This window comes from Nicotiana sylvestris, chromosome 11, assembly GCF_000393655.2.
Source record: "Nicotiana sylvestris chromosome 11, ASM39365v2, whole genome shotgun sequence".
NCBI classification, from domain to species: Eukaryota; Viridiplantae; Streptophyta; class Magnoliopsida; order Solanales; family Solanaceae; genus Nicotiana; species Nicotiana sylvestris.
Window position 1 is genome coordinate 143,814,359 of NC_091067.1, and position 12,403 is coordinate 143,826,761.

At 38.0% G+C, this 12,403-nt stretch overlaps 1 protein-coding gene and 1 pseudogene across 1 annotated transcript; both read left to right on the top strand.

Annotated features, from left to right (window-relative positions):
* The first annotated feature begins 6,598 nt into the window (after positions 1–6,598).
* On the top strand, positions 6,599–7,394 carry LOC104234648 (pentatricopeptide repeat-containing protein At2g37320-like). The gene is made up of 3 exons (XM_070162043.1): positions 6,599–6,798; positions 6,867–6,921; positions 6,969–7,394. Exons 1-3 carry the CDS (start codon positions 6,599–6,601, stop codon positions 7,392–7,394), a joined length of 681 nt encoding a protein of 226 aa, XP_070018144.1.
* Positions 7,395–7,969: 575 nt separating this feature from the next.
* LOC104234647 (arginine--tRNA ligase, chloroplastic/mitochondrial-like) lies at positions 7,970–10,728 on the top strand (annotated as a pseudogene).
* Positions 10,729–12,403: the final 1,675 nt, after the last annotated feature.

The window sequence follows — 12,403 nt, forward strand, 5'->3', positions numbered from 1 at the left end:
AATATGTTCTCAAATGTACTCTCGGATCTCCTGTACCATCAAACATCTTGAACTTAGGAGGTTTCTACCCCTCGGGGAGTTCGACATCGGGCTGTATGCAAAGATCTTCATAGTTTAGCCCCTAATTCCTTTACTTCCTTTGACGCATCCGGCTAGTCAATTTCTTGAGTTCTTCAACCAAATTCCTGATGAGCAAGTCTTTATTATCAGACTCGGGTGCGCTTGAGATGGGTTGGGTAGAGTGTGTCATGGTCTCCATGTAGATGGGGGTATTATGATGGGTGTGAAAGTGGTCATTTGTGGTGTTTTGGGGTTTCGGGATGAACATTGGAGTATTGTTGGAAGTATGGTAGGTGTTGCAGTGGTGGTGAGGATCGGGATGGTTTTGTGGCTTTGGGATATTTTGTGGAGGTGTGGGGTTCTGAGCATTTGGGAAGTTGACATTTGGAGTGGTGAGGGAAAATAACAGATTTGCCAGATTTCGAACCTGATCAAGTTCTTCTTGGAACTTCAGCAGCTTTTGTTCTAGTTGGGATGCAATCTCTTTGGAAACCTGAGTACCATGGGCATGAGTGACCTCTACCCGTTCAGTTGAGTTCTCTTTTCTGGTGTTGTTTAGATCTTCCATCTTCCTTTTGTTCTTGTTTCTGACAGGACTAAGAGGAGGAATGGGTGGAGGGCCCCTAGATCTCGTTGAATAAGATGATGTTGCTAGAGTGCATGAACTAACCTTTGGGGAGGGGGAAATAAATAAAAAAAAAAAAAGTAAAAACAAAAAGGTAAGAAGTTAGTAAGGATTATAAGAAATATTGCGATATTAAACACATAGTGCAAGAATGTAAATCGTGTCCTATTTAGGAACCTCTTTGTGCCCGAGGTAGGCCTAGCGACAAGTTGATTTGGAGAACTTAGAATGCTAAAGGCCTCATTTTATCGATAAAAAGTAGACAAGTCCCAAATCGACACTGAATAACAGGAAATAAAGTCACTAATGGCCATTGGCCTTATTACATTTTGTAAAGTGAAAAAGTAAAAACTCCAATCTACTTGGTCCCAGAAGGACCTTCCTCAGGTTGAATGCTCTCGTTGATCAAATCCTCCAGTTCGCGTAGGTTCGTCAGTAAAAATGCCTTTGCTAGGTGTTCTCCTTCGTTTCCCTCAGCATTCTGGCAGTTGGTGACTCTCTTCCTCACTTTTCCTTCTAATTCCAGCATACTGTATTCCAGATATTCCAACTTTTTGCTAGCTCTGGCGGCCCTCTCTTTACACTCATTGATTTGGTCATCTGATGGAAGACTACTCCACCAGTCTAGCAAGAGTGGGGGTGTGCTAACCATACCGAAACTGGGGACCTCGTTCTTCATTTTCTGCAAGACAAACAAGGTTAGGCCCTTACCCCCGCCAGACTAGACTATTTAAATATCAATAATTGACATAAAAGCATTTAGTTCTCCAAATAAATGCATAGAACGTGGTAGTGTCCATTTGGATTTAAGGGGAAACCCAGTGGAATTTGGACAAGGCTATCTTAAAGAGTCATTATGCGGACAACATAACTGACTCGGCTAAGTTTGACCATGATGCATGCACAATTTAAATAGAGTAAGGTTTCTATAGGGTTTTAGGCTAGTACCCTTGAGCGCCGTATATACGCCTTTTCGGATTTAGGGGTGATAATATCGGAAGAGCACAACCACTCATTATAAGCGTTGCTATGTTATTTTGTTTGGCACGAGTGGAATATGATGTTGAAAACATGCTTATGCAATAATTAAAGCAGGTTGTCATGTATTTGCACGTTAAGAAAGCAGTAAATACAACAGCTCTTCATAATTTAAAACACTAATAAAGGAAAGCAATAAAGGAAAGAAACAAAAAGACAAGTTAGTTTGTAGTTGAAAAGGGGAATTGACTGCTTGAAAGAAATAACAGATAATTTCGCATAAAGAAGCATAAATTCACAATAATAGTCTGAAATGGTAAAAGCCTAAAAATCCCCAGCAGAGTCGCCATACTGTCGCGCCACCTTTTCCTTGCAAAATTGGGTTTATGACATTTGGGAGGGCAACTCATTCCTTTTGGGAACTGGGTTTGACTTGAAGAGTCGCCACCTAATGATTAGGTGCATTAGGACACCATGAGGGTTTGATTTGAATAACCAGAGATTGGGTAAGGGCTTGAAATTATTCCTAGGGGAAGGTGTTAGGCACCCCTCAGGATCCACTAGTGTGGTTCCCGGTTAGACTATTGTTGCGAATTTAGGTGCAAATAACATATAAGTAAATGAAACTTCAAATAAGAGGGGATTTTCACATAATGGTTTACAAATAAACAGAGTTGGAAAGAACTAAAAGAAAGCTGGTTTTTCTTAAAAGAAATAGTTTGAAATCTTTAGAAAGAACAAAGAAACAAAGGGGAAAGGGCGTCCTAGGTTTATTAATAATATGGATCACCCCACACAATGCCCGGTAATCACTCCTCAATGAGGGTTTACACGTGACATTATCGTGTGGTCATCATATCCATATCTACCCTTCCCACCCTGTTAGGGTATTATAGCGCGGAATGGTATCGATTACTTATTGCATGCTATTACCCGACCCAATCCTATCAGTCCCGGAGGCATTTAGGACTACTAATCTTAAAGGGGAGGGATGTTAGGCTTATCTGTGGTTTCAAAGGCAAAATTCTAAGGCAACACACAAAACATGTATAGCAAGTTGTGGGAAAGCACATAACAAGCAAAAGGCTCAAATATACCCCCTTTAAACAAAGAAGCACGTAATTAGCATGACTTACACATACTACTTAAGGTCTGATTAGATACTAAACATGAAAGAACTTAAAGGTTGAGGCAGATTGATTTATTACACAATTCAGATAAGAAACCCGAATCAGGCTTGCCTGCTGGTTGTAGTTAATAGAACAGATCCAGTTTATAACTTTACTGTAAGGCTTGCCTAAGCATTGGACAAGGATCCTATAGGCATGGTATCTAATGAATTCAGAAAGCAATGAAATAAAAAGGTCTAAAATAACTGAATACGTACTGGTTAAAAATGGGCAGTCAGATTGTTAAAAGAAAGGCAAGTTTTAATGAAGGTTATAAGTTCTGCAACTGATGGTACCCATTATTACTGATCTTAGCTCTATACGTGAATGAAGCGATTCAGATTCGATTAGGAATTCCTATAGACATGTTTGTAGACATGTGATTTTTGACCCTTCCTAAGATTTTTTATATTTTAGCATGTAAATATTTAATTTAGGCCTAATATAGCTATTTCGACTATTTTTGACTTCTTTACTTTATTTTCGTCTTAAAAATGGAAAATTACAAAAAAAATATTTAAGCTTACGTATCTTTCATAAATTTAAATAAAAAATATATACAAAAATAGTACCTTATTTTTATCTTTACATAATCTTGAAAATACAAAAAATATATAATAGTTTCATGCTAGCCTTTGCATTGTGTAGTATTTTTATCTTATTTTAAAAGGAGTCAATTAAGGTGTTAGATCATAATTTTAAGAGTTTTAAAACCTAGTCCTTGGCCCAATTCGAATTAGTCCATTAAGCTTAGAGACCCTTCTAGACCTTTCTTTAGAATAAAAACAAATAAAAAGACCCTAAGGACCTAATACACAAAAGGCCTAGGGACTAATGGGCAAAATACACAAAAATACACCTAAACCTAGACACTACCTATAAAGTAATGCTTAAACAAAATCTAAAAAGGACAAGAAATAACGCTAAAGGGGGAAGCTGAAAAAGCTGCGCACAATACAGACCACCCCCATGTCGGATCATCTTCCCCACACCACCATACCGCATCAACTTCCCCTTCATTTTCAATGCTGAACTATCGGCTGAACACAAGAATGAGATCCTAGATCCTTGAGAAGAAACGAGGCTCTGTTCTTCTTCTTCAACGGAGCTTCAAACAAAAGAAACGACCCTGTCCCCATTCTTCATCTTCTCCGACGCCTGAGCATAGCAGCCATAGCCATCGTGCTTGTGCTTCTTCCCGTTAACTACACCTTAAATACACATCTACCTATTTCTTAGGTTCCGATCTCCGGTCCTAAATATGGAGTACGGTTGGGTTCGAATCTGAGTTTTCCGGTAAGCGTTGAGGTCGTTGTTCGTCTCCGCTTCTGTCCGTAGTCGCCGGTCCGGGATATGTTTGTTGAGGTCGAGTTCTTGGTTCAACATCAGCCTTTCTCTGTTGTTTCACAATTCAATTTGGAGGTTTTGTATTGAATCAAGTATTGGAAAGAACTGCGGCTAAAGATTCTTTTAAAGGTTCAGTTTCTTATTTTCGATTTCCTTCTACTTTGATAAATTTGCTCGTGACTGATTCATTACCCATTTTCCAATACTCCCCTTCCCTTTTGTTTTATATGTGAATTGATTTGTTTACTTATTTTATGATTTTGTTGTGTTTAGTGACCTTGAGTACCCAAATGTCATGTCAACGTCTGTTTGTTATTAATTTGTATGATGTTATGGAGTAATTGCACAGAGAATCGAATTAAAGTGTTATTGCTATATTTTGAATATGTTATGGTATTTTTATGGTAAAAAAAACAAGAATGTATTTCTACTTTATTTGTTTGGATCAATAGTAGCATACTTAGGCCGTTAATATTCATAAACATCTGTAGTTTGTTTTAGTTGAGTAAAGCCCTTTTGGAATATTTTGAGGCGTGCCATGCCAAACCAAATCCATAATCCATGGCCCTCGTATAATTAATTTCGACTCTTTAGAATTCGAGGCGCGCCATATAGCGAACTTCCATGGCCCTCGCAAATTTGCAAATGCGTAATTGCTTTAGGCGCGTTAGTTTAATAATTTACTTTCCTAAACTCGGGTATGCATTTCATGTGACCCAAATCTAAATCTTATCAACGTTAAATAAATGTGTCTCGGGATGCGGGTGCATTTCATGTGGCGTGGTCCAAAGACGTATTTTAGATGACGTTGAAATCTTCCTTAAAATAATTAAAAGCTGTTTAAAGCTAAAATGCACATAGGTCTTAAAGTGATTTTTTTAAAATCAAATAATTGAGCCAAAAATAACAGTTGAGTGACGTGCTAGAACCACGGAACTCGGGAATGCCTAACACCTTCTCCCAGGTTAACAGAATTCCTTACCCGGATTTCTGTGTTCGCAGACTGTAAAACAGAGTCAATCCGTTCCTCGATTCGGGATTTGAACCGGTGACTTGGGACACCATAAAATTATCCCAAGTGGCGACTCTGAATCTTTAAATGAAATAATCTCATTTCGATTGTACTTTAATTGGAAAAACTCCCTTATATACTACCCTTTCGGAGTGTAGTTAAAAGGAGGTATGACAGCTCTGGCGACTCTGCTGGGGATTGAACCCAAAATCTCTAGTTCAAGGTTCAATAATTCGAGCTTAGAATAATTGATATAGTTGACTTTATCCATTATCTGAATTTGTTACATGATTTGGGCCTAATGTGCTAATTGATTGTTTTTACCGCTTTGATATTCCGTTAACTGTATATAAACTGTTGCAAAATCCCTCTTCTCTCTGAGTCTTATAAATCATGAAGAAGTGTGCACTTCGTGTGACTTCTTTTCTGTTAGAGTCATATCCCAAATTTAGAACGAGGTTCGGACAAGTTGCAAAGCCAGTAAAGCTTTTGTATTCCCGGTACGCTGCCCCCCCAGTTCGAGCTATCCGCTCGGGTAAGCCAGGTCTAGAACAATAAACCCAGGTTTTGAACCTAGTACAACAAGACCTCATGCCGGATCCCTAGTAGGAACGTTTGCTTGCATCATGTGCATTTAACTTTGGAGACTCAACACAGGGGTTGAGTCTGTCTAGGACAGGTGTACCCAAAATAACAGACCATCTTGATGCATCCTATGTGCTACATGTTGCATTTCTTCGATGGTAAAAAGGTCATTTGGCGGACTGATGATAGTTGAGGGAAAATGAAAAAAAAATGAAAAAAAACGAAAAAGAAAAAGAGAGGGTGAAGTGTGATTAGAGTGGGGCCCAATTATGTTTTTTGTCACATTTTTTGTTAAGGGAAAAGAGCTTGAAAATTCAAAAAAAAATATTTTGCGCTTTTTCATCGTTTTTCGAATATCAAAAAAAAAAAGAAAAAAGAGGGAAAAGGAAAATCCAAAAAAAACAATGTTGCATGTTTCATCATTTTCAAGGAAAGGACAAAACAATATATTTTCTCTAAATTAGTTGTTTTTTTTAATTCTCGCCCGTATCCGATCTGCTCGAACTACGCATACCTGATTCTCGTCTTTCAGGGCGTGATACGTAGGCAACCCACATAGGGTCCGGTCTTCCTAGTAAATCTTAGGTTCTTGGCTTTGCGGGGTCTTAGCCAAGTTTTGCATTTTTAGCCACATATGTTAGTTTTAGAAAAATAGTCACAATCTTGTCTTGCATGTGTCCAACAGAAAGGGTTGTTGTCTCACATAGTGTTCTGGGTCTTTAACTTTATTTGGTCTTAATCTGCTATGTCTTTCGTGGCATTGCTGAATTTATCAAGTCGCAAAAAAGAACTCTCTTTGGAAAACAAGTGCACAGTTTTGTTATGAAATTGGGCTTTGATTATGGAAATGTCCTCATTCAGTCGGCTTTGATTGATATGTATGGGAAAATGATGACATTGAAAAATTCAGTTTTTGTATTTCAGAGCTCTCTCGGAATAAGCCTCAAACGTTGTAATTCAATGATGTCATCTTTGCTGTATCTTGGTGTCCCCAAGATATGTTTGTGTTGTTCCGTTGGATGGTTTGTGAAAATATTGCATCTGATGAAGTGAGTCTGTCCTTAACAATAAAAGCATTATCATTGTATAGCTGTGATTTGTTACATCGCTGTGCAATCAAATTAGGTTTTGATTTTGATATTATGGTATTATGTTCTCTGATTGATGCACATTCAAGATCTGGACAGATTAGGTACTCTTAGAAGATTTTGAAGCATTTCCTTCACCTAATATCATCGGTTTCACTTCAATAAATAATGCATATGCTCGGAAAGGAATGGGAAGTGAATGCCTTGGATTGTTTGAAGAAATTATCCAAAAGGGAGTAAAACCAGATGAAGTAACATTCTTGTGTATGCTGTTGGGCTGCAACCATTCAGGTTTAGTTGAAGAGGGAAAAAGGATTTTTGAGTCAATGAGACTTCATGGGGTCTTTCCAGACAGGAGACACTATTCCTGTATGGTGGGTCTTTTGGGCCGTGCAGGTTTAGTCATTGAGGCAGAAGAGTTGCTAAACCATGCATCATCGACAGGAGATTCTGTGGTTTGGAGCTCACTTTTGCGAAGTTGCAGGATTCATCAAAATGAGCATGTTGGAAGAAGAGCAACTATAAATTAATGGATCTTGAGCCAGGGGATCCTTCAGTTTGGTTACAGGCCTCAAATTTTTATTCTGAAATTGAGAGGTTCGAGAATGCAATATGTTCCAGAGATTGCAGTTGCGAGGAAGATCAGCAGAGATATTAGCTATAGTTTAGTTCGAGACTGTATAAGCTTTTTCTTGAAAAAATGTATATCTATCAGAACGGACACTTCCTCTGCCTTTATACTTTTGTGTTAAAGCTGCTTGTATATTAAGTATGTATGCGGGAAGGAAAATATTATGTTCCAGTGGAAAAATAGGTCTTACAGGTAGCTGTGAGTTCTTGTAATCAGTGTAATACAAGCAAATGATAATATATGTTGAAGATGTGATTTTGAGTACAGAATACCATCTTAACTTGATCCATATAATTCAGGCCATTATGATTAGATTACTCTAACCTATGTGATGTAGTATAGGTAACTAGTTGGGTAAAGAGGTTTTGAGTTTGCAAGGTTTTCAATTTGGGTATCAACTGGTGTAACTGATGCTGGGATTCGGAGTTCAATGTATATTGAAGTTTCAACAAATGATTTCATGATACCTTCTAAATGCAATTCTTAAGGTATCAACTTAATAAAGAGAAAACAGACTGGATGATCATTGCTACTGCAAAATTTGCAGGCTGGTTTCCCTTAACGAGATTGATTATCCCAAAGTTAGTCATGTGGGATTTGGTCTAGTCTTAGGAGAAGACGGGAAACGGTTCCGTACGCGAAGTACTGGGGTGGTGAAGCTGGTTAATTTGCTTGATGAGGCCAAAACTGGTGTAAATTAGCACTTGAAGACAGAGGTAAGGCTAAAGAATGGACAGCTGAGGAACTGGATCAAACTGCTGAAGCAGTAGGATACAGTGCTGTTAAATATGCCGACTTGAAGAGCAACAGGTTGACTAATTACACCTTCAATTTTGATCAGATGCTTAGTGATAAGGGAAATGCCGCTGTGTATCTGCTGTATGTGCATGCTCACATTTGTTCGATCATCAAGAAGTCGGGCAGAGATATAGATGAGTTAAAAAGAGTGGGGCGATGGATTTGGCTCATCAAGACGAACGCGTGTTAGGACTCCTTTTGCTCCCAATTTCCTGAAATTGTTGAAGAAGCTTGTATCAATCTTTTGCCAAACCTTTTGTGTATCTTCACGAATTGTCTGAAGACTGCACAAAATTTTGCACCAATTGTCAGGTGGTTGGTTCAGTGGAAGAAACAAGTAGGCTTCTGTTGTGTGAGGCAACAATTATTGTGATGAGAAAGTGTTTCCATCTATTGGGTGTGAGTGTACTTACAAGAAGTTGCTTAAGGAGATTTTTTTATGTTAGAGTCTTTTTTATTTTCTAGTTTTGTATAATAATGCCAAGTCTTTTAGGTGATATTAGAGTCTCATAGGCTAGTATAGTAATGTCGAGTCTTTTGTTATGGTATTTCTTATTTTGTATTTGAAAAAATGTGTAATAAATCAAAAATCCAAAAAAAAACAAAAAAAGAAAAGAAATTTTGCATTTTTTATATTTTCGTTATAAGTTTTCTTTAGAATACTAATTCTAGAAATGAAAAAAAAAATCATTTGAGGTTGTTTTTCTTTTAGGCAATTAATATCAAAATAAAATTTATTTTTATATTTTCTTTTAGTACATTAAGACCAAAAATTCAAAAAAAAAAGAAAATTTTCTTTAGTACCGCTTTAAAAGTTTTCTTTTAAGATATTAATTCTAAAAATCCAAAAAAAAATTCTTTTGAGGTTTTTCTTTGGAAAATTGATGAAAAATGACTTGAAAAAAAAGTTTTTTTTTTTTTTACTAGAACTTTATGACATTGTACATATAAGAAAAAGAAAACAACAATACTTTTTCTTGGGTTTATTTTCAGAATTTCTTCCTTAGGTAATCAAAAATTCAAATCCAAAAAAAGTTTTTTATATTTCTTGTTTCGAAATCTTTTTCTTCAGGATATCAAGTGAAAATTCAAAATATTTTTCTTTGGTTTAGCCTTTAGATTTCCTTCTTAAAAAAGAAAAAAAATATTTTTCTCTTGTAGGGTTTTTCCTTAATAATTTCCCATAGAGTATTTGTTTTAAAAAGGAAAATATATATGCTCGTTAAGCTTGAGTTCAGAATATGTTATAGAACATTAAGTTTATGAAAAGAAAAAAAAAGATTTGCTTCTTTTATTTCTCTTTTCTCATCAGAGTAGTCATTAAGAAAAAAAAAAGAGAATGTTAGTTTATTTCCTTTATTCTTGATTTTCCAGAACTACGCAAAGGTCTGATTCATGCGGCGCCATGATACGTAGGCAACCTACATAGAGTTCGATCGAGTCATTTTTTTATTTATTAAAAGGAAAAAAACAACCAAAAAAAGGAGATGAAATCATGGGATGTGAGAAATGAGAGGGAAGAAAAGAGCGATAATCAGAAAGAAACAAAAGGAAGGAAAATGAGCGAGCTAAGAAGTGCGAGCAAAGAAAAGAGAAGAGAAGATTCAAATGGACAAATTGGGATGATGCCCCGTGACCTTGTGACCCTCGAAGTCATTCTTGAACCGTTAATTGTTGCTAGGTGCATTGCACGAAATGTGATATTTTTAGCTGTTAAATGCCCTAACGCTAACATGATGACTTCATTTTGTTCCTCTTTGTTCTCCTCATTATAGCAGAAGGGTGGTTGGTTTGTGGTTCTTAAGGTAACTCGTCCATACAACACAAGGTCAAAGGGCAAGGTAGCCATGGCTAGCAAAAACTTGGACACAAGAGTTGTTAACCCATCAAGGGAGTTTGTGGAGTCGGAGTCTGAATTAAAAGAGGAGGTCCAAAGGGTGAAACAACAGATGGAAGAAATGTATTAGTCTTGGATCAGGGGGCATCCTCCACTTTCATTCCCCACTAACTACACTGAAAACCCTGCAACTATCCCACCACTATTACAAATCCAGATTCCCACTGTTGCTGATATCACCCCACAACCTTTTCACACTTTACCCTCTAAAACCACCCCGTATCCCGCTCCTTTGGTCACTCATGCTCTTATAGCTCCTCCCCTAGCTACTTTTCCTCGATCCTCTAACGAGGTTGTGTTCAAAGTCCCTAATGCCCAACACTATGCTCCAGAACCAACTTTAAAAGTCTCAGATTCATACTCTCCCTCTCCTCATTTTGAACCTCCTGGTGAAACTGAAAAGCCTGCTAAGATAGTGGAGCAAGATGAGATATCCAGGAAGGTGAAAATCTTAGAGCAGTCTTTAAGAAACATGCAAGGGATAGGGAGCCAGATGAGTGTGGCTTACAAAGACTTGTGCTTGTTTCCTGACGTCTAACTGCCTGATGGGTTTAAGATGCCAAAGTTCGATTTATATGACGGACATGGAGATCCCGTGGCCCATTTGAGAGGCTACTGCAGTAAGATGAGAGGCGTCGGTAGGACAGATAAATTATTTGATGGAGTATTTCAGTCAAAGTCTGAGTGGGGCAGCTCTGGAGTGGTACACCCGCCAAGATGCTAGCAGGTGGTACACGTGGGATGATATGGCTCAGGCCTTTGCCAGGCACTTTCAGTACAATATAGAAATTGTCCCAGATCGCATGTCCCTCGCCAAGATGGAAAAGAAGCCTAATGAAAGCTTTAGGGAATACGGGCTCAGATGGAGAGAGCAAGCTACCAGAGTCCATCCTCCCATGGAAGAAAAAGAGATGGTCGAGTACTTTCTTCAAGCTCAAGAACCAACTTACTTTGGGCATTTGATCACAGTTGTGGGTAGGTCTTTTAGTGATGTGGTAAAAATGGGAGAAATGGTGGGAGATGGGTTGAAGTCTAGCAACATCATGAGTTATTCTGCTTTAAAAGCCACAACACAAGCAATTCAGAACGACATAGGAAACTTGCCGGGTCAGAAGGAACATGATGATTTTGCCATAGTTGTTTCAGAGTCACGACGTGGACCAAAGGGTCCGCCTCACCAATATACTCAGCCTCAACACCAACCCCAAAGTTGTCCCCCAGCTCCACATAATCCACCTCAGTATTATCCTCCGAACAATGTTTGGTCATATGTCCAACCACCAGGTCACCCCCTATGGCGAGCGCCAGTACCGCATAATGCATTATTGCCTTCACAACATTTTAGAGCACCCAACAACCCTAGAAAATAGGGGCAGGGAAGGGAACAAAGGCAAATCAATAGTTTCACGCCAATTGGGGAGTCCTACACAAGCTTGTTTGAAAAGATAAATCATTCTGGCCTAATTGAGCCGCTCCTCGGCTATACTCCAGACCCATATGCAAAAGGCTTTGATCCTATTGTACGATGCATGTACCACTCTAATGTACAAGAGCATAACATTGAATATTGTCGTTCTTTGAAAGGGAAATAGAAAGAATGATTCAAGAAGGGGTAATTGTGATCAATGACAGTGACAGGGAGAATGCGAACCCTCTTGGGAACTAACTGACTGAAGTTAATGATATTGAAGTTGTTAATGGTTTTGGCAATATTGATATGGAAAACAGTGGCTAAGATGTCGTGCTTGGTAATTGGAAAGACGCTCCATCTCTTGGCTAGCTGGAGAGGAGTCTTGGTGGTTTATTTTGTTGTCATTTCTGTTGTCCGGGCTATTTTCAGGGTTGTAATCCGGATATTGTCTTGTGATTCAAACCCTTCTATCCTTTTATTTTGCCTTGTTTATTTTTCGTAGTAACTCGTTTAGTGTTGTCTAGGTTTGTTCCAGGGTTGTAGCCTAGTTTAGTTTGCTTGTTTTGTTGTTCAAACCCTTTCACCATCTGTCTAATGCAATTTTCTGTTTTCTGTTATTTTTAGTCATTTTTGTTTAGTTCTCTTTTCCTTTTATAGTCCTTTTCCTGTTGACTTTAGTGACATGACATGCACTCGTAATTCTCAGCCTGGTCTTAAAAAGTTAGTTTAGTCATGAAGCAATGAAACAATTTTGAAGATGATAGGGACATTTGAGGGAAAAGGTAAAGGCATTTTGAGATCA

Coding starts and splice junctions, on each gene's coding strand:
- LOC104234648 (XM_070162043.1), top strand. CDS start 6,599: ATGAAATTGGGCTTTGATTATGGAAATGTCCTCATTCAGTCGGCTTTG. Junction 6,799..6,866: donor TTGTGTTGTTCCGTTGGATG/GTTTGTGAAAAT, acceptor ATCATTGTATAG/CTGTGATTTGTTACATCGCT. Junction 6,922..6,968: donor GTTTTGATTTTGATATTATG/GTATTATGTTCT, acceptor TGGACAGATTAG/GTACTCTTAGAAGATTTTGA.